Below are 23424 nucleotides of genomic sequence, written 5' to 3' on the forward strand. Positions count from 1 at the left end.
ATAGAGATAACAGAATACAGTAAGAAAAAGCATGGTTAGTTATTGTAAAAGGCGGCCTGTATATCAGGATTGTCCCGATATTAGGGGCTTTGTCCCGCGTCCTGGTCAAGGTACTGTCGGGACGCCATTTGTCCCAATTTTTTGAGTAAAAGTTGAAAACCCAGACGTCAAATGTGAAATTTTATTTTCTCGTTAGGAAATTTCGTATATGTTGCTGCTGTACTGTCTCGCGGTGCAACAGCATACTGGTTTAGGGTGTATTGTTTGAGTAAGTTCTTTGCATTGCATCTGTGCGGCTATCCAATCACATTAAACAGTTTTTCTTGGTGTGTGTGCCTATGCATCCAGTTTTACTGGCGAAGTGTCATGATGGCTGGTGTTGTTGACAAGCCTGTCAATAAAAAACAAAAAAGACAGTGTAAGTACCGAAAGCAGTGGGGAAAAAAATTATTCAATCACATGCCCATGGTAAAGTCATCCAAATAGGACTAGGATTATAATTAGGATTTCACTGACATTTCGTGGACCTGTTTAAACATTAAATACACCTAATATTTCAGAGCACTATAAAAGTCTAAAAGAGTGGTACTTGCTTCCTTACTAAAACAGAGTGCTGTCATTTGTTATCTCCCAACAGTTGCTGCGGACATTCTCTGTCTGGTGTGGATTTGCCCATACATTCACACTGCATGTCTGCATCCACGCCTGGTTGAAAGTGTAAGGCAAAGCTTTGCCAAGTTATACAAATGTGGACATCAATTAGAAACAGCCCCAAAACTTGGTTAATCAAAGGTATCTGGCATTTTTTAATAAACACCATATATGCAGCATGTTCCTTGTCATGTTATTTGTCCCATACGGGAATTTATTTTATCAGTACTGAGTCAAAACAAAGAAAACATGCCTATTTGGGACTAAAATTCTACCTGCATTTAAAAAGTAAACAACAGGTTGTTAGAACCGATGTAGCTGTGCTTGTACTGATGTACCTGTAGTGCTGATTTAACTTGGGTAGAACAAACACCGGAATATTTTTTGTCTGTGCTGACATTTCAGTTTGTTTTCTGAAAGCTGCTGGGTTTTTTTTTACGTTCTGTTCAGCAGCCTCTGTAGGAGCCTTTTGTTTAATGTGTGATTCCAAAGTTATAGCGATCAATCGTATTTTCTTTAAGTCACATTACAAGATGTATGGTATTTTACGTCTAATGCCGAAAACTAGATTTTAGCAACCTAAATCAAAACAATGCAGCACTGATTTTGTCTTACCTGCTAAGTACAGTATAGCAGGTCACAGAAAAGCCAGTACAGGCACACTGATAGGCTGATTAAAACATTGTTGTCATCAGCAGCAAACAAGAAAGTTAACCGCTTTGGAGTATTTTTTATTTTTTTCTAAATTACATTTCTTTAAGTTTTAGTTTTTGCCTAAGTGCAATGCACACAGGAAGGCGAAGGAATAAAAAAAAAGCCTATCTACAGAAGACAGATACGTAGTTTGCGTCGCTTGCGTGGTGCAGTAGTTCAAGAGGTTTCTTTCCACCCCTCACCAACTGAAAGCTTCCCGATATTTCACTCTTGCTATCTGGTCATCCTACCTGTATACAACATGACATTTAATAATGCTCAGCAGAAAAATACATTAAGCTAAGCCAGAAGCATCTCCAGCAATTTGAACACATTTTAATATATTGTATTCAACCTGAAACAAGACGAACTTTTGTTACAATGTGGCTGAACCAATTGACAACAGAGTTAATTTTTAACTCTTCTTCCACAGTTCGATATTCCAGCTATAAGCAACATTTCAAATTAAGTAAAAAAAAAAATTATTACAGATATAATGACAAAATGGCATCTGCATGGTTTAATGACTAAATGTATGATTTAATTCCAGCCACTGTTGACTGGGTCAAGAAGAAGGATCTTGTACATTTAAAATGCTAACTAAACGTCAATTTGCCAGTAACTGTGAAATTATTAATAAGCCCTGACAGATACAAGGTCAAAATAATGTAATAATAACACGACCCCAATGTGGTCCTTCTTTTTTTATATCTTTTCTTAATTTTTTTTGCTTGCTTTTTGCAGAGACAAAAAGCCCTGCTTTTGTTTCAAAACTGGAAATAAATGATAATTGGAAATACAATTCAAGTTCTCTGTGCATCAATACTTTCCTTATTAGAATTTTAGCATGCAACATAAAAAAAGAAAGTTGCACAATAACAAAAACTTTAAAAGCACAGCCAACACATTCTGATTTAAACCAAACGTAAGTCAATGACCATGATGGCAATTGGCAGTGTACAATAAATGTGAGTTACAAAGTACAGGAAGAGTTTATTGCCCAAAACACTTTAATAGTTTGATTTAATAAACTAAAGAGTTTTGAGCAAGTCTTTGAACAAGGTCTGTTGAAAAAAAATACACTTTAACTAAACTAGAAAATCAAACTTCGGTACAACAGTGTGTTCAGTAAGGAAAATTCATGCAATAGAAATAGCAATATTTATTAAAGCTTAGACAACAAACACTACTTTATACATATGTTCATGATATCTTTGGTCTTTAGCCTCCACCTTCGAGGTACCCCTGCCCATAATTTAGTTTTCTGATAGTGGAGAAGCTGACTGTAGGGATGCCATGGGCAGGGGGCCAGGATAGCTGCACTCCCCCTAGACAAATCCGAAAAACAGGTGGAGGCTGTGGAGGAGGGGACAAACTCTGACACACAGCGACGAATGGATTGAGGTAAGATATAAAGCCCTTTCTTGCTGATCATTGGACGTGTTGTTCATCGAATGACGAATGAGACACTAGCCACTTCACTGATGACTGTTCTGTAATGGAAGCGCCTAATATGGTTGATGTTTATGATTTTCATCTAGCTTAAAAGTGAGTTCCCTGCATGAACCACTTCTTTACTAAATCGGTGAAGCGGAACAGAATGGCATGAACTAATAAGCCAGAAGATTTATTTTGGATTGATGGGAGATGATGACAGAAAGGCAGGCAATGATGGAGTTCCCTGTGGACACAGATAGAGGAGGGGCTGTGGGAATTTACCAATATTTATAGAAAACAGACTCTGACATGTTGCAAATGGGATGATGTCAAGAGCAGAGTGAGAGACTTGTTGATTTGAGGAAGCACTCAAATCACATCATGTGATGTGGAGTCCCTCAGGCTTCTACTTTCACTGAAATATAAAGTGGCTGAGAATTTACATGAAAGATAAGAAGCACAGCTGCACAGCATTAGCAATGTGAAACTGATATGATTCGTGTAGGTTTATTGAGTCGGTGAGAAGATAAAAATGAATACATTTAATTTGATGCTCATAAAAGTCCTGGTTTGACAGCCAAACAAGACCAAGATCAGCCTCCACACAACATGACAACTCCTAAGGCTCAAAGTAGGACCTAGAAGATCAAAGATATATATAAAAAAAAAAAAAAACTGAAAGTGCTATTGAAATCTGTACAGTGAATTCTCCCTGGCAACTTGTTTCAATTTGTTAACTTCTCATGTCTGTTCTTGAGACTATGCCCACAAGAGACAGATTGATGCAGCTGTTGCATGGCTTGCCATCCAATTTACCTGCTGCAGTGACCCAATCGGAACAGTGTATTGTTAATTAGTATGTTTTTTTATATACTCTGAAACAGCTCTTCCTTTCTTCCCCACAGGATTTTAAGGACAGGCAGCAGGTGCTTAGTGGAAATCGACAAAATAAAACAGCTCTTCGAAGCCTGATAGAATCAAACAGCCCAAATGTCAGAATGCACAATTAAATACTAAGCATAAATACCCTTTCTCTTCAGAACCTATTAGTGTTATCTCATTAACCCTTCGATGTGTTTGCGGAGAGCTTTTCTAGGTAAGAAAGATGACATAGGACAGCGATTTCACAGGGATGCTCAACACTTCTTGATGGCTTGCAAATGTTTTTTTTTTTCCACACCACAATCACAACATGGCCAAGGTCAGCTACTCACAAATATGATTCCCACTCTTACTAGTTACCGTATTACTTCAATTTGGCAGCAAATGTATTGACACCGCAGTCATATATCAGCTTTAAAAAAAAGAGGTCGCCCTCAAATAAACGCCGCTATCAATAAAGAAACATTAAGGGATTTTTTTCTCCACCTTACTAAAAACACACACAGTAAACAAATAAGCACGCAACATTGACTATGTACATGTAACACTCCCAAAGAGACGAGAGCCTCAATCTAGCACGTACATTACAAACTAATGTACACACACATAGTAAGCACATTTTAGTTTATGGTACAGATCTGAAAGAAAATCCAAAACAAACTACGTACAGCGGTCCTTCTGAAGTTCTTATAGGTGGTTTTGTTTTGTTTTTAGTTCAATTGTAATTCCCGCACTCAATCCCCTACAAATAAAAGCAATGTGATAACTATCTATGATAAGATTACATTTTCAATTTATCTTGCAAAGAAATTACAAATAACAAGTTACAGTGAGAAAAAAAAAAACTGAGTACGATATATTGTGTTTTTACAGAGTTTTTATTCTGAGGTAATTTTTGGTGCAGAAAAAACATCTATGACACATTCTTGGACTGAACTGCGACACCAGCATTGTCCCACCCCTTAACAACCAATACTTCTGATTCGCTGGTACAGTACTCCTGGCCTCCCAACTCCCACCTAATAGGCTCTCGGTAACTGTCAGTAAATGTACTACATTCAAGCCCCAAAAGCACACAAGAGTAAAGTGCTGCAGATCGGAGCCTCTTAAGTGCTGCTTCTAAAATGCCTTATATAATAAAATATTGCAGCGTTTGTAAAGCACCGCCCTCGTATAATCGCCACCCTCGTTTAAGGGTCACAGTCATTTTGATCAATTTAAATTAAACGCATTTTGTAATAGGCTAAAAAGGCAACTATTCTTTAAATGGTGGCAAAAAGCAATTAATCTAAGATTTTAAAAAATGCCTAGCGGTTCACTTAAGAGTGTGTTTAACAATGAAACTTAAGTTGGGGTTTTAAACATAAAGCCAAGCAAAAGACAGTTTGTCAGATTCTCAATGTTCAGCAAAGCTCGTGACTGGTGTTTCTGGTGTGGTTTTTAAATTCACCACACGTTCAATTTAAATTAAACTAATTTTGCACACTAACAACCCAACGCCAAACCGTTAATAGCACAGTAGTCTGAACATGTAGCGCCAGTCAATTATATTTCTCTGCAGTATTAAAAATACAGTAAAGATTTGTTTCTCAAAAATTAAAGACATCTGGCTAATTGATGCAACAGCATGGGTGTTTTATTTAATTTAATTTTATACACATATTGCACATGTTGTGTAGTGTATTTGTTTTTTTGTTTTTTTGTTTTTTTGTTTTGTTTTTTTTTACCTGCCCAAATCCTCAACAAGCCTTATGCAATGAATACACAGTGATAAATATACAGATTAAGAAACTAGCTTAAACTAAATAAAGTGTGAAATACATTAAATTGTAAATAAAAGACATTGTGCATTAAAATGTCAGTCTGATACAAAGACATAAAAAAGGAGACTAAACTAAGTAATCAGTAAGCACACATACAAAGCATTTTTTAGAGTCAGGCACCATCATTTATGATTCTACTATTGAATGGAACAGAACAAAGACCCATGGATTCCTATCATTGTAAACTTGGTTGCTTTTCTGGAAGGTGAATCCAATACGTCATCAGCAAGTGCATAAAAGCTCTGTGTGTTATTCTTTCTTGTCACTTCTTTTTGTTTCGGCTGCTCAGTCAAGCGCTAGGAAGCCGAAACGGGAGTTGACCGCTTAGAGCCTGGAGGAAGGGTTGCCCTCAGTCACTCGGGACCTGAATTCCCTCCTCAGTCACCAGGCCCTGAGCTCCCTTCACATTTCATAATCATCTGCAATCGTAATTGCAATTATCATCATTCTTACAATACGGTCTTACAACAGAGTCTCACTTCTTTCCAGGCTGACCCACTTCCCGGTCCCGGAAACCAACTGTCAGGCCAGCCCTTCCAGATACTTCTCCTCCCGTTCGATAGCGCCCTCACAGGTCGGGAGGGAGATTTATCACCAGAATTCATTGTATTTCTGTTACAAGTAGGCATGGTAATTAGGAGGACAAATCAAAAGCTGTTTATTCAGTTACGCTCCTTTCTCAAATAGCTTGTGCTACTTCTAGTGTTTATTTATGAGCAAGTGACAAATAACAGCCACTCCTTTCCATACCGGGCCCTTAAATGATTGTATCCATAACTATGAAACTCTCAGCAGTGATGCATTTACCAATACTGAAACAAACCAAATATATTCAATGACAATCGTTTTGACTTTGTCTTTTTCAATTTCTTCAAGTTGTAGTTGCCAAGCATAAGCTAAGTAACACAGGCTACTTCAGCCCATGTGTCTTATTGGTTGTAAGAGCTAGAGTCATCTAGTGTATTGCTGGTAATCTACAGTGAGAGTGAATTTGTTAACTGATGCTGGCTGTAAAAGCAGTCTGGCTGCCCTAGCATGTGAATTATATAAGAGTAAGCAGTGCTTCCTTGGGTTTCTTATTGGGAAGTTGAACTGTCTTTCTATTTATTATCTCTGCTCTGTTGCATTTGAAGCTGGAATAGGTGACAGGGTGAAACATTTTTTAAAGCTACTGAAACACTATGGGATACAATACAATAGTTAGTCGTGAATAAAAAATACCAAACCATGATTTGGTATCTGTCTGTACTTTTCCTTTCAATACTTGGTTAAGGTAAGCTTGCCTGTAACCTGGAATATACTTAAGATAAGTTAAATGTTGTTTTCCTGATTACCATAATAATACATAATAGCATAAACAAATTAAATAGTTTTCTGTCCACATCTCGTAGATGGCACTGCAGTACAATGGCAGAGTTAACCCTCAGTACATAAAGCTTAATATCATTAGCACACTCTACCACTGACAGTGCCTTCAGTATAATATATCAGCACCATTGTTTAGTTTTTTGGTTTTTTTCTAAATGTACAGTATTATTTAAAATTAATTTAGCACACAATTGATTCCTGGCAAGTACAAAACCTTAGGTTTCAATTAATTAAATACATTTGAATAATAACTCAAAACATTAGCTAAATTTTTCTAAAATAATGGAAAGGAACTTATTATATGATTAGTATTTAATGAGGGATGACATTTGATCAAATAATATCTAATTGCAATAGAAAATAAATGCATCTGTTTGGGTGGAGTACCTTTAATCTTAATTAATCGAAATTGCATAGATACATATCAACCTCCACATTACATCTTAGAGGGTATAAAAACTCCCAAAATTCAGTCATGTTTAAATATAATTTCAAATTGCTGAAGATAATTCTTGTTGACCATAAGCAGTTACACTTGTTCTTAAAATTTTCAGTGACACTTTACACAATATTTGTAAGCACACAATTGCATCAAAAAATGGTTAAGGTTAGGGTTAGGGTTATAATGTGCAAAACCTTTTACACATTAAGTACAGTGTAACTGTGCATAATAACATTTTAATTACATGTAAGTACACATGTATTTACTAAGTAACTACTATGTAAATACACAGTAATTAGAGACAATGTAAAGTGTTACCAATTTTTCCACAGAAAAATATTAGTGATAACTAAGGCTAAAACCCAATTCTTACCTCTCCTTAGCTATAGCAACATTATCAGTGGCCCCCTTACTATTATTATGACTGCCTTTGTGTGTGTTTGTGTGTGTGTGTGTGTGAGAGAGAGAGAGAGAGAGAGTGTGTGTGTGTGTGTGTGTGTGTGTGTGTGTGTGTTTTTACTTTTAAATCAAGCATATAAAGATTAGTCAAAATGTTATAGATTTGCTTCATGGTATCTTTTCACTTCCTGTACTGTAGGGTATTCTTCTCCCAAATGTCAGCCTGTGGATTGGGCAGAGGAAAGAAAAACTGCACAAAGAAAACACAATAATGTTTATGAATATTAAAAAGCATCATTTAGTCCCCTTGATATTTTTTTTCAGCATAGAAAATATGTGACTTAATCTTTAATCTAAATGTAAATATAATCATAAGCCATGGATCACTGCAGAACTAATCAAAGATATCTAACTATAAATAATAGTCCTTTTTATTATTAAAGTAATGGAAATGTAATAATGGTTCTCTCTGGTAGCACGAAGGTCAGCTTAACGAACAGCAGAGTGTGTAATGGGTTATATTGTGTTTTATATTTATTTTATTAAATTCACAACAGTGGATATTCTGCAAAGTTATGCTTATTATTGTTTGCATTGACTGGCACTGTCTTCATTTATTCTGTATTAATCACTGTACTTGGAATCAGCATGTTTTATTCACAAAGCATGGTCTGGGATAGTGTTTTCTTCATGTACAGCTCTCTGGATGTCACTAGTTCAGTTCACTTATAGACTAAGGGGCTACAGATCGTGATGAAATCGATGACAGCCAAGGATCCTGTCCCTCGCGTTGCAGTGATTCTTAACGAGGACCATTTCCAAGGGTGTTATTCAGTGTAGCAAAAAATACAAATACAAATCTGATCATGCCTACAGTTATATACGAGGAGATGAGAATGTTGAACAATTATGAACATGCCAAGTGAGCCACTGTCACCATATTGAGTGTCGATGTGTCACCGGGCAGGAAACCTGTCTCCGGGCCAAAAGGGCATCTGGCAGAAGAATGGCTGGTAAAATATAGACATACTTAATCTACGGACACTGCAGTAAAGGATAAAGGGGAGCTGTGCTCTTAGAAGTACTGCCTTTCAAATGAGACATCAAAGTGAAGCCCTGTCTGCATTGCAGGTGTTAAAGATATCCTGCCACTTGGTCTTTTGAAGATGTTACACAGAAATCTAAAATATTGAAAGACTATATAAACTTGCAGGATGGATGCCTTTATATGCACTCAGCTGCATTAAACTATAAAAACAAACAAAAACAAACAAACAAAAAAAAAAAACATACAGCCTACCTACTGTTCCAGAAGGGTAGGGAGATATCTGTAGACTATTCATCATTTTAATAGATGTTGCCATGCAATGGAAACAATATGTCAACCCAAGAAGAGCTAAGTGTCGCAGACAACAAGATTGGTGTTTTGAGTTTCCATTCTTTACAAACATCATTACAAAAAAAGATTGGGTAGACAGAATATGCCTTCAGGTATGTACATTATCCATTGTTGGAATCAATGATGATATCTATCATTTTGCTGGCATTCTAAATGTTTTCAAATTACCGTTCAGCTGGAATTGATTGACTACTGTATTGTGGGAAATAAATGTAAGAAATATTTTTTCTTATAATTTACAATTTTTTTGTTGTATTTTAAATATGGTGTAAAAATGAAAATGTTGACTCCCATTTGCTGTATTTATGAAACAGTGATTAATAGAAGAGAAGTACTTGATCAAAAGTCCTGCTCTCTTGCGTCTGGTGTTGGAAATAATGCAGGTCTCCAAGTAGCCTCAAATTGTAATGCAGCACAGCGCTCTAGTGGTCGTTTACTGAATCTGTCTACATTTACCATGAAATCCCACTCTGACAAAAGGTGCTTTCATTCACTATCAAAATCTTCTCCTTCAAGCTCCAGATAATAGAAGAGCATTTTTTCTATTAAATGTATTGTTTAAAATATAAAACACTTTATAACTGTTCCGTTTGGGAATCAGAGAGCTTCTCTCACAATATGAAGCATATTGTCTGAAACCAGATCTCTCAGGTGCATAGAATAAGAAAACGTTGGATGTAGTAAGGTTACTTCTTCTCACTACACTATAGTATGTTTTGTAAATAAGAATAGTGTCCATTCAGATCTGCAGATTTGTATGACAAATGTTGGCTTTACTGTTTTTTTTTTCTTTTCCCAGTGGCATAAATGTGTAAAATCTTCAACTAAGCAACACAGTGCCCCCTTTTGGGGGAGATGGCTCTGATGCAGTGACATGCCTCTATTCAAATACACCTTCCAATGCCTTCCTTATCAGCAGCTGACCATGTGGTATAAGCCCTAAAGAATCTGATTAGCTAAACATTTTATTTACTCATCATTTTAAGGGGAAAAATCAAAATATGCAAAGCATCTAAAATATTTAACACAACCCTTATCCTTAATTTGCAGAACACTTTCCTGTGACAATTTGTGTTTATTTCCTCTGCACAAGTTAACGTTCTGCTCCTAGGAGATTTCAGCTCTGGAAACCTAACCAAACAAAGTCATCTTCTGCCTCTTCCTTAACCCAAAGCCATTTAAATAAGTGCAAAGGAAAGCAAATCCTTAGATATTTACTTAGGGCTTTGCTTGAGCTGCTCATAGACAGAGATGCTTTAACCTTGGAACTATTTGGTTCTAGCTGACAAAGTAGTTCTGTAACACTTTCCCACCATGCACGTTCAATTCTTATATAGACCGCAAATATAGAAGAAGTCTCTGGTTACAAGTCATGTTTTTAGACAGTCTTGCAACCATTGAGTTTGAAATCTTTGTAGCTAGAGGAAGGGCAAAATGCTAAGATTTAAGGAATTATTTTGTGAGCTACAATTTCTGGTAAAGCCCCATACAGTTAAAAATATATGTTTTCTAATTTCAGAAGGTTGTTGCATTATAAGCTCATGATGAAAATATCGCCGGATGGGTAATCACAGAAAAATGTAATCATCTGTCACCCATTTATTGCATTTTAATATAAAATTTTAACATGATTGAGCCACTGCTGCTTCAAAATCAGTTAGCATTGTGAACGTAGTTGTCTTGTGTTAAGATATCTTGTGTATTCATCAGCCATCAGAGCTAATCTCAGATTGCTTTGAAACTTCAAGAAACAAAGGGACAGTCTCAATTATATCCAGTCAAGCATAATCACACTTTACACAATTTTGTACAGTTCATTTTTTTATGGGAATAATAAAGTAAAATTAAAAAATTAAAAATAAATACTAATATAGTCTTTAACAGTTTGATCTAGTCACAGACAATCAATGCAACTGCATGATCAGCCTTGCATAAGAAACAAGATCTTGTAATTAATTGAAAGTGCTAGTAATGCAATAAATATGAGTTCTCTGTAGTCACCGTGCAGCAGCTGCAAGTTAATAAAAAAACCTAACATGCTGACTGCATTCATTTTCAACGAACAATAGAAACTAATGAGGTTTAAAATACCTGGCCTCTGGTTGAGAGGGATCTTTTATTAATCTTTAGAATTAGATATAGAAAAAAAATCTTGTTTGTGGAGAAAACACATCTACTAGTATATAAGTCAAAATGGAAAGGAACCAGTGCATTCATTATCAAAATATGTGTATGTGCAAAATCTACAATTCCAGTTTATAAGACTTTCCTGTTGTACAGCTGTGGTCAAAGTTTTGCATCACCCTAGAATTTTAGGACTGAGACAAAATTATATGAATAACATAATTTTGATATTTTATTTAACGTTTTGTAATCAATGAAATTACAAAATGATAACGTAAAAGTCTATAGATAGCAAACGTTGTCAGCGTTTTCTAAAAAATCCCAATTCGGCTCTATATCTGGATGCTGCTTCATATTAGCAGTGTTACAAGAGAAGCACTCACGCTTACATCATCTGTGCCTGTTTCAAGCATAGCATCCTGGTCGCCAAGGTGACACAGCTGAGAATTCTTCCTCTGACATCCCCTCTGATGTTGTCAGAGTTTCAGTTTCGGTTGTATTTTCATCAGCACTCTCCTCAGCTACAGAAATCCCAGCTTTTTTGAAGCAATGTTGCATTGTTTACTGACTGACAGAGTTCCAAGCATGCTTTAGGAAACTCACAGTATCTAACAGACATTTTATTTATGTTGAATTTTCATGCTGATGTGCATCACTTTTCTCTTTCCAGCCATGCCTGCTGTTGCAGTTAGTGCTGTTTTTTTCAAACTGTAAACCCAACACTGCTTACAGGGATTAAATAGCCAAGTTACAGTACATGGGTAATCCTTCAGCAACAAGAGGCAAACAGCTGATTGATCGATCTGTCAAGCTTTTACTACAGTAAAGTGCTGTCTTTTGTATTGAAGTCTATGTGAATGGCAAGGTAATGAGGTGAAAACAGCTGATTGGTGGATTAGTAAGAGCGATTACTACAGTATAAGCAGTGCGTTTTTTATTTAAATCTATGTATATGGCACATAACCAGATCCAAACAGCTAAGTTTATACAAAATATACAATGTGCTCAACACCGTATAAACAATGCTTTTGTTATTGAAATCAACGAGAATGGCAAAAGGCAAATGCTATTTGTCCAATAAAAATGGATACCCGAAATAACCCTGTATGGTGTAAGTGGTGGATACTGTACTTGGTATTTATAGTGCATTCCAATGTGCTTTAAGACTTTTTTAATTCTCTCAGGCACTCAATGAGACACTGAACAGTTGAGTTATCCTTTAGATTCCTATATGCAGCCTTTACACTTGATTCCAGTTACTTTCAGTGGCATGGCTGACTTTTCCTGATTTCCTGTCCTATCAGACCCTAAACATTCTCAGTAGGATTAGAGATCTTGCAAATTTCCAGGCCAAAATTGAAGTGGCGCAATACTGTTGTCTTCTAACCATTTCTTCACTTGTTTGGTTCCATGGCAAGGAGCTCCGTCATCTTGGAAAATGGTTCTGAGCTGTAGTGAACAGGTGGTCTTGGAGTGTGTTCAGGTCTTTGCTCATAGCTTTTCCCTTGGGTAAAACGTGTAGGGATCCTGTGCCTTTGGCAGAAAACCATCCACAGATATGGACAGTCATTGGGACGGTACACTGTGGCTTGTACACCTTGGTCCTTCAAATCCACCTAAAAACCCTGCTTATATAGCTTAAATCTACTTGTACCACTTCTAATTGTCACCTTTTGATTACTTCCAATTGAGTAACACGTCAACATTTTTGAAAATCATGTTTTCTCATGATAGACTTTTCGCGAAGTATATAGAAAACTACAAAGCAGTGTGTAATCTAATTTGTTAACGTAACATTATTCAGCAGGTTTTATTTGACTTTATGAAGCAAAATTAGATAGAATTCTATAGGGTGATGGAACACTTTTGGCCATAGCTGTAGGCTGTGCTAGCACTCTGTAATCTCAAGCTGAAAGCATAAGATGCTGAGCTATTGCAGGGCAGTTTATTAAAACTCTGACAAGACCTCCTAAGGGTGAGAAACAGAGCTGAAACACAGGTCAATGAGATTGTAATGTCAGAGTTATGTTTCATAAACACCTGAATTCCTCAGCAGTATCGGTGTTTGAGAAATATGAGTCTGACATTAGCGCCGTATTGATCAGTATTTTAAAGCATGTAATGAAAAAAGAACAACCCTTAGAGTTCAACACAAAATGAGGTAGATTCAGTCCAGTTGCAGGGCCTCCCAATTCGCTTGTATCGAAAGGTCTCTGGGCTAGGGTTATTTAAACAACTCAGGGGCGTTCAATTCCTATCGCCCAATGCCCCGGACAGCAAGATTTGAGGGAGGGACAACAAGATTTGAGGGAGGGACAACAAGTTTTGATGTTATACTGCCTGTCAGACAAGTTTTTATTTATTTATTTTTCCTATCTTTTCTCTGTTGCTAGAAAGACACTCAGGGTACATATCTCGAGAGCAATGCAAGTTTATGAAAACTGAATTGCAGAAGTCTAGCACAAACATTTTTAATAGGGTTTAAGTCCCAATCCACCACTTTTTTTTTTTTTTTTTTACTAGATTTGAACAGAAGCGATATTAGTTATTATGAAGATTGACAAATATGTTTATAATGATCAAAATGAAATGCTTATATATCAGATTATCTTGTCAATATTTTATTATTATTTTAAAATAAAATACAGACTGTAAATTTCATGGCAATGTGTTTATGTATTAATTAATTTCTGTATTTATTTTTCAGTGAGAGTAGTGCAGGGAAATAATGTTGTCCTCCCCCCCAAAAAAAACACTTTGGTATGAAACCAGGATCTCCCTGCTGCAGCAGTATTCCAGGTAGCCACTATGAGACAAGATGTTAGATGATTAAAATAGCTGTAAAATGTTGTACACAGTTTTTTTTAATAGTACAGTATATAATAGAAATAAACAAAAGAAAAAGCATATTTAGTCTTTCCAGAATTTGATGGCGACCTGTTGTAAATATTGCATAAATATACAATTGCACTTCTACCATTTTCTTATGGTGACATCTACTTTTGTATGTATTTTAGTATGTACAATTGTAGGCTATATATAAGTACATACATTTCAAGTGCCATTGGTGTTTGTAGTTGTTACAGTATATATTTATTAGGCTTTTAAAATTACGATAGAACTCCCTAACCAAATACACAATTTGTTTACTGTTTGGTGAATTCCTCTAATCATGCATTTTCTCTGGTACTCTGCTCGCTTCCATGATAAACAAACTCAACATGATTAGAAGTAGCCACCAAACACTTATTTTAGCATTATAAGAACATTTTATATGCATAATGTGTGAAGGTGAAAGTGTACATAAAGTGAGGGGGCAGTCTGATTACATTACAAATGTGTCTAGGCAAAAATCCATGTCAATGATCTTGATCACATTCCTAGTGCATCGCTGTGTGGCCTTGATGCTTGTTCTTCACTCTTGTGTGGATAGAAACAGGTGTTAAAAGCCAAGGACGCATTGCAAATACACAATCACTTAAGGAAACTTTAATGTAACATCTAATACGCTGTTTTTTTATTATTCCAAGATTTCAGTTGTATAATTCAAATAAAATCGACAGTAGATGTCAGCTGTCATATAATGTACGTATGTAGAATTCAAATAGGCTACAGTTGCATTGATAATTTCTTGGTAGTACTGGGTGCAAATAACGATATATCATTTTAGGAATACAACAAACATTCCTTAAAGTTGCAAATGGTTAAAATAAGTGAATACATCTAATTCATAACCACAAGCATAGAAAAGGCTAAAATATTTTCATAACTACAAATATTGAATTATCAAGGTAGTCAGTAAGAAATTAACACTGATCCTGTGAGCTCCCTCTCTGTATTAGTTTCACAGATGCAGTTATGTACTCTTTTCTTAATTAAAATCTTATTTTTCCAAGTGCAAATTAACTCCTGATAAATAATGACAATTAACATGGATTTGCTTTGAAATTCCCGCACAAACAAAATAAATAGTTGCAAGAAGCACTGCTCGTTAAGATATTAACATTATTTTGTAAATCAACATAATTTCGGAAATCATAGTAGTACAATTATTTAATAACAAAATAGGCACAACGACCATTTAAATGCCAAAATCAATGCTACGTACCAATTTCTTGATTAACATTGGAGTTATCACTTGCAAACTTTTGAAAATCCTGCCCCATGAGTCTTGCTGATGCTAACACAGTCAGACAGTTTGTAATACGTTTAGCTAAAATAGTGTGGCAATCTAATAAATGCTTGCCCTTTTGGCACCGGATAATTACATCAATAACTGAAATTCGGGAACCAGAACTTATAAGGGAGCCCATGTGATGTGCCTGCAGGGTTGCCCCTGGGATCATTGTTAATGTACAAAACAAATGGACCATGGTTCCTAAAATCACACCACAGAGACTGATAAGCTGCTAGCGGCACCTACTCTTACCTTATTTATAGAGAGTCCTTTGACTTGTTCAGAAGAACTGTCACTGTAAAAAGGTTAATACACAATACAAATAAAGCTGACCACCTCTGCAGCATTTTAGCCCTTTAAAAAAAAAATCACTAGGGCCCCATGACATATTATTACAGCACAGAGCTAAACAACAATACAATGGAAACAATTAAATACAAGTACCAACAAAATGAGAAATTGAGCTTCTACTGTGCCATGAACATTAATTTACTCACAAGAAATTGATAGCATTATGTGTTACAGTTGCACTGATATATCTGAAGGGAAAAAAGACTTATAATCTAGCCTGAAGAATACACGCCATATGTGTCTGTATCTGTCTTTAATCTTTGGGGATAAACAGGCATGTTTACTGGTTCACTTTTAGTAAAGTAGCAGTTAATAAATAAAACATAACAATTTCATAATGCTGCACAAATCTCTTCAAATATGTAATAATCAAAGAACAATCCACTTTACCAAATTGCAACTGATCTTGTTAGTTTTGTAACATGTGGTAAATTAAGGTGTCGTGTAAGTATCTTGGTATTTCGACCCGGAACAGGTGATTCAGCTATATAATCCAATGTAGGAAAGTGACTGCATGTATTTATCGTACTGATTCTATTCTGAAGGTGTTTCAATAACCCTCAATGAAACATGAGAAGCAAAACATAAAGTGTTGAATCAAAATTGCATGTATACTTTGCATCCAATGATGTATGCATATGATGTCATTAAGGGTGTAGATGGTGCATTTTTATAATATACAAATACACCAAACAATGAACTGCTGGGAACAGTTGTGCTGCAAGTCATCTGTCATATCTAGCTGTTTCATACAGGTGACTTCTGCTTTGGTCTAAAGCAAGAAAGACTCCAGGCTACCACACACCAAAACAAAAATATGCAGACATGTTGACAAATTAGCAGAAATGTCTTATAACCTTGGAGTCTCTGACTATAGATATTCAGGGCACATCAGACTTCACTTGAAACCCATTCGCTTCAAAGGCACGCTGTAATGTAGCATCGTCCTCTCAGCTAGAATATGAACATTGTCTGACAACACTAATCTGCCAGAACTTTAAGGAAGGGCACGAAGCACTAAGTAGGGGCAGTCAGGAATACATTATTATTATTATTATTATTATTATTATTATTATTATTATTATTATTATTATTATTATTATTATTATTATTATATTGGTAACGCAATCTAGGGATAGTCAAATAGATGACAGCTTCCCTGACACAGCATATTGAGCAGATCAATTTAATGCATATAAAGGAAATCTCTATAATTGACCTTTGCAATAATGATTAGCATACCATGAAATTTGTTTGGTCTTTGTTATTGACCATTAATAGAACATGGGGTATTGACCCCTGTGGCAAAGTGGTTAGTAGTGCATACGTGCAGAGGTGATGAAGTGCTCAAATAATAACACACAGACAGAATTCATGGTGCAAACAGTTATTTTATTATCTGTATCGTGGGTTGGCACCATTCAATAGCAGCACTGGCAACTGTACACCAATGTGTAGTTTGCTCAGCGAAATAAGACAGGGTTTCAGTCCCGAAATAATCATAAACAAAGCAATGTCCAGGCACAGCTCCATGTCCTTTCACGATGCTACCGTGCTGCTGGTGAATACACAGTGATTAGTGACCCCCATGGACTTAAAGGACGCATACTTTTATGTTCCCATTCGTCCAGAGCACAGAAAGTACCTGCACTTTTCCTTTCAGGGAAGCATGTACGAGTTTGCTGTGCTGCCATTCGGCCTCTCCTCTCGCGTACGTTCTCAAAGTGTGTGGACGCTATCCTGGCTCCCCTACGACTGCAGGGGATCAGAGTAATAAAAATAAGTAATCTCGACGACTGTTTGATCTGTTCCCAGTCACGAGAGGGAGCACTGGCCAACACGGCAGTTGTGATGGAGCATCTGGTCAGGCTGGGTCTCACCATAAAAGATGAAAAGAGTCAGCTTACACCAGTACAGTGCACCATGTACCGGGGTGTCCGTCTGGACTCCACTACGATGCGCTCATACCTGTCAGGTGACAGGGTTGCTGCTATACAGGGGTGCCTCTCCCTGTTTCAACAGGGATCCCAGGTCACCCTCAGATTGTGCCAAAAACTACTGGGTCTGATGGCCGCAGCTATCTCGGCCATTCAACTGGGCCTGCTGTGCATGTGCCTGCTGCAAGCGTGGTTCAATGCATTTCAGCTTAATGCCAAACACAATAGACACCGTCAGCTGCCTTCCACATTAACCAATCTGTGGAACTGGAGTCTTTTCATCCCCTTACGTTTGCTTCTACGGAGGATAAGAGATTGAATTTCCTCCGCCCAGTATAGGCATTGAGATGTTACGTGCATAGGACAAGAGCTCTGCGTCAATCTGACCAGCTCTTTGTCTGTCACGGGACACGGACCCTAGGACAGCCCCTCTCTAAGCAGCATCTGTCACACTGGATTGTGGACTCAGTCTCGACTGTGCATGATGTTGCTGGCTTGCCCATACCTGGTAGGGTAGCGGCACACTCCACTAGAGGGTTGGGCTACATCTTGGGCTCTCTACAGAGGTGTCTCGATGTCTGATATTTGTACTGCGGCTAGCTGGCCTACGCTGCATACTTTCTCCAGGTTCTACTGGATTAATGTGGTAGACCCCGCCTTGCCTTCTGTAGGGACAAGGGTCCTTAAGGGTCCCAGTTTAGGTGGTGGTCGTCTTCTCTTTCAGGGAACCAGGGTTACGGTAAGTAACCTAACGTTATGCGTCCCGAGCCGTGGTAGATGAGGCAAGGTCATCTACCACACGGTACAGCCTGCATCGTGTGTGCGCATATGCTCTGCATTACTGCTTATTCGCTAGTTTATATGCTAGTTTAGAAATTCAATGAACTTTCTTTTGGTCAGATCAAGAAAATTTGTGCGATAACCATTTTTAAGCTCATGACGTCTTATGTACAGCTGTAAGTTCGTTAGAATCCAGTTTAATGAAAACATGTATTTGTACGAGATGATTCGCATATATTTTTGTGCGAAGTTTTGCAAGTTCGCTAATAATCTGTTCGTCTTGTTAACGGATCTAACAGCTCCGTCTACATTTTTGCAAACCAAGTATTAACAATTCAACACGGTATAAAATAACATCTCCCAAATGTACATCCGTGTTATGAATTAAAAAAAAAAAAAAGAAATTGAACATTCAAGCACAGCATAACTAGAAATGTCACAAAATAAAGTCTTTAGCTTTATAAGAGGTAATGTGCCAAAATACAATCATGTTCATTTCTTTTGCTCAGGTAACAGGGTCCAGCTGATGAATGTACTTTCTCTTTCTCGCCATTGGTGATAAAGTCCGCACCTGTTAGATTGACGAACAAAAACAGAACTAAAAAGACCAACTGTATCTCGATATCTCCCACAAAAACAACAGCAAACAAAGAAACTGCACAAGTGGGTTCTTTATTTCCGACATGGTTTGTTGTTTTAAATATGCCGCAAGCGGAAATTGACTCAATCAATGATTCCAATGCTATTTTGCTCCAGTTCTGAGAACAGCTGCCCTCTCAAAAGAAGTCTACAGGCTCAGCATGCTCTGAAATTCAACAGGATTATTATTCACTCAAGGCACAGATGTAGGGGTAGGAACATAAAACAAATTACATAGTCACACGCTTTAACGTCGTGATCACACCCATATGAAATAGCGAATAAACAGTCATAATACTCAGAACAACTCACAACAATAATCTTAGTGATACTAAATGACAAACCACAATGTGAACGCGCAAATAAAACTGTGTTACAATCTGAGATATTACAGCCATGATAATGCTATAGTCAGCAGCATTTGACTGAGCCTGCTTACTATTCTACTTGTACTTGCAACTTGCAGCTTAATTACCGACAAAATAATTATTGACGCGGCTGCCTGTGTTGATATTGATGGTGTGGATGCGCTCCCAATTTCGGTGCAATTAGGATTTTACACTGTGCAGTGGTGAGAAAAATGGTGGAATCCTGCCAGGGAAATTTTACAGATAACCCAGCAACAAACCAAGAAGAAACCAATCCTGACATTCTGCTTGCATCTGTCACAAAATAGTTACAGTACAGTACAGTACAACACACATGTTTATTGGATTTACATCACACGTGCATGCTGAACTGGAGGCTGTAGGACCAGCAGTTTTGTGTTATGAGTTACACTCGGGTGGTAAAAAATAATAATAATACAGTGAATAATAAATACATTGGCAGAGATAGAGGGAGACGTATGCTGCAGATTACAATTTGTCTCGCTTTTAAAACAAGTGTACAAAATTCAACCTTCGACTGTGCAGAAACAAGGAAACGGTAAGCACGTTTTGCTTTTCGTCCTGTAAATTGGTCTTGTTAGCTAGAAGGAGAAAGACATTTTAGCGCAACAGTGGTTTACACAGTCCTGTTGTTTTGGCGGTAGTTGGTAAGGGATGCTGATTAGACAGAGGGCGCTGCAGTTTTTTAATAGGTACATGTTTGTCCCTACCTGTATATAACGTACCCCTGTTACTGCTCCCGCTAAAATATGTAAACACTTGCCCCCTGTTTTGTGCTGGTTACCCTTTTCTCAAATTAATTTAGGAAATGCTGACATTTCAAATACAACTGCTGTATCCTTGCAGCTAAACCATTGGAGTGGGATTCTGTTACACCACAAGTAATTTGACACCAGGAAGAAGTAGCAATTGTGTTTCTATAGCAACGCATTGTCTGAAATATTTGCTCATTCCAAAGAAAATCTATAGGAGCGAAGTGGCGATCACACCCAGAATGCATTCTGCTAGAGAACTTTCCAGTTCCAGTGCTCTATTTAATTATGTGTCATCCTGCTTAACCAAAATTTCTGGACAGGCAAATGAAACAGAAGGGACACTGACCAGCTGTAGCACAACTATAGTTGCAGTGGGACTGTGTGGACCAACTGGGATTTGTTTACCTTCTTGAGTTGTTCTTATTTATTTCTTTTAGAATGCATGAATCAATTCAGTGCTTGCATCAATTCCATGCAAAATGCTTGCATCAAACCAAATGAGTACTGGGTTATAATTTAACTCATAGCTTTTCTAATGTGCTGTGTTTCAAAACAGATCTGAGCGTTGACCATGGCAGCTGAACTCATCATCAACTCCAGGCAAAAAGAGGCACCGATCAATGGCATCTTCACACAAGTTGTCTGCACAGCGTTCAGCAACCACATCCTTGTGGTGCTCACACAGTATGGAAAGATAGGGACAATAATATCTCTGCTGCCTGATGCGACATACAGTGACATCAGCAAACCCATGTTCACCACAAAAGTGCTGCTAGGGAAAGATGAAGTAAGCTGCAACTTGACCTTGCTATTGTTGTCCTTTTTGATATGAGGATAGATTGCATGAAGTCTGACTGCAATCTGAAATATTTATAAATTACTGTTTGCATTCTGTGCATTCCAAGATAAGGAACACAAATATTAAATTATTTAAAACATCCTAAAAAGTTTTTGTAGTGCATACATGTGGCAAGTACTCAATATAATACAAGCTTCTCTGTAGAACTATATTTGCCTCATATTTCGTTACCAATAAGTAGTGTTCAGCGTTTCCAGTTTATTCTAAATTTTCCAGAGAGATTGCAGGGGTTTTTTTTAAACAGGATGTCAGTTTTTACTGATTAATACCCGATTTGTGTGTCTTATTATTTAGACGTCAGAGGACGAATATCGTTCAAACGTGATTCTCTGTCACTTCACAAACACATTATCACATGATTATGTTGGCCAATCAAAGAGACACAAGCAATCCATTTATGTGGCTTTTACACACGCTTTAGTAAAAAGAAAGCACAGAATGACTGGTAAGGAATTTGTCAGAGTGCTGTGCTTTGCTGGACAGCCACTGTTTATAGCAGAGGTATGTATTGCTGGTGACTTTGTGCGACAATATTGTCTGTCCATCAGTTAAACATTGCCTAAGCCGACAATCTTAATCGTAAGTATTTGACAGAAAATGGTGATGCTTTAGTTGGTTATGTGCATAGATGGAGATGTCCACTGTGATTTTTGACGTGTCTCCTGATGGCTTACACCACCCAGTTCTGTCAATTTTCTTTTCTTTTTATGATTTAAAAACAAATAAACCTGGCTTGTTTTGTGCTGGTGTCTTGTTCAACCAGATACTATTTCCGTCAGCACAACGATTGCCCAAATGTTCAAAATGTACCAGTTAACTTGGGGAAATGTGGCTTCGACTTGCACAGATTCTGCCTCATCATACATGCCAGGGACATTATTAATCAGAAAACCGATCTGCTAAGCATCATATTCCATGTGTAAAGTGTGTATACTGAGATTCCCCCCCCCCCCATTTTTACATATGTTTCAATTAAAAACAATTTTTTTACTGATTGTTTCCCTATTTTAATATGAAATAAAAAAAATTCCCAGAAAATTGTTTTAAAGATAAAAACTGACATCGCGGAACACTTCCAATAAGCAAGTAAGCCAGTAAAACTTGGTTTTCACTGCAATTTTGGTACCACTGCTTACACGATTTGACGAGTCTTCTGGCTTAAGACATTCAGGCTGTGCTAAGCCTGTGTGTTTGTTTGTATTTCTTAGTTTTATTAACTTTGCTTGTTCTCATTCCACCTATAAAGATAAAGGATCATTAATGTTCTCATGTGCCCATACTGTTACATAATATTCTATTCCAGTTTTATAGTCCTATGCTGTTGTTTTAACCTGATGCATGTGATACTTTATTCAAAGGCTCTGACACATGTTTATGCTAAAAATCTGGTGACTCTTATCTCTCTAGCAGCAAGGAATAGACCAGTCCTGCTGGCATCGGCCCTCAAAGAGATCAACATTGGAGGCATAAAGGCCATGAAAGAGATGATCAAAAGCTGCCAAGTCTGGTAACAAGACATCAAGTAGGACGTGACACAAAAGACTCTGGGATTCAAGGAACCAATTAGCCAGAAGACAGAAGTGAAACTGTCGACATTGCTGACAAGCCTAAATTTAGGCACTTCTGCTGCTCTGTGCAAACAAACTTGCATAAACTTGAAGATGAATTATCACATGTGACATATTTTAGGTGCCAAAGCATCTGCCAATAGACTTAAAATCCTGTTTGTAAATATAGTGATATAACTACATGTTACACTACTATGTTGCTGGTCCGCAATTAAAATGAACTAACCCAGTAGCCTGTAGTGAGTAAAACAGCAATACTTTTTTATTAATTAAAAACTTCTCTGTGGTTTAATTTGGCTTTTTAAAATTTTTATATTTACAGATTTATTACTTGGTGCCATAAAAATGTACACAATAAAGAGACTTTTATGAACCCATTGACTCTTGGTTTGGCTGTGTTCACTTCATAACTTGATTGTGTAACTGATTTTTCAAATATATTTTTGTTCCTAATGTTCTTGTAGTCTTGAAACGTGTTGCATATGAAATACAGTATTTGTTAGGGCAAAGCGCCCTGAATGTATGGAGATGTGGGTGTATTATTTTATAGACATGCATATTAATATCTGTAAAGCATTTGATGAATGTAATAGTGCAAACGTTTATCCAGAAGAGATTTCTATATTTCTGTATGCTTGTCGTGACCTTTTGTATTTCATGACATCACAAAAGTAGAACCAGCAAATTGAATTAATTTTGAACTCCACAACAGCATAATGTAGTTTATTGTGTTCTGCATTTTATTTTCTAA

At 37.0% G+C, this 23424-nt stretch overlaps 1 protein-coding gene across 1 annotated transcript; it reads left to right on the forward strand.

Annotated features, from left to right (window-relative positions):
• The first annotated feature begins 20817 nt into the window (after window positions 1–20817).
• On the forward strand, window positions 20818–22744 carry LOC121300613 (proteasome assembly chaperone 3-like). The gene is made up of 2 exons (XM_041229224.1): window positions 20818–21033; window positions 22464–22744. Exons 1-2 carry the CDS (start codon window positions 20818–20820, stop codon window positions 22614–22616), a joined length of 369 nt encoding a protein of 122 aa, XP_041085158.1. The 3' UTR covers window positions 22617–22744.
• Window positions 22745–23424: the final 680 nt, after the last annotated feature.

Source organism: Polyodon spathula, chromosome 26 (assembly GCF_017654505.1).
Source record: "Polyodon spathula isolate WHYD16114869_AA chromosome 26, ASM1765450v1, whole genome shotgun sequence".
NCBI lineage: Eukaryota > Metazoa > Chordata > Actinopteri > Acipenseriformes > Polyodontidae > Polyodon > Polyodon spathula.

What these genes read in the sequence shown, in the direction of transcription:
- LOC121300613 (XM_041229224.1), top strand. Translation starts at nt 20,818, where the DNA reads ATGGCAGCTGAACTCATCATCAACTCCAGGCAAAAAGAGGCACCGATC. An exon ending in TGCTGCTAGGGAAAGATGAA is followed by an intron (nt 21,034 to 22,463) that starts GTAAGCTGCAAC and finishes CTTTATTCAAAG; the next exon opens with GCTCTGACACATGTTTATGC.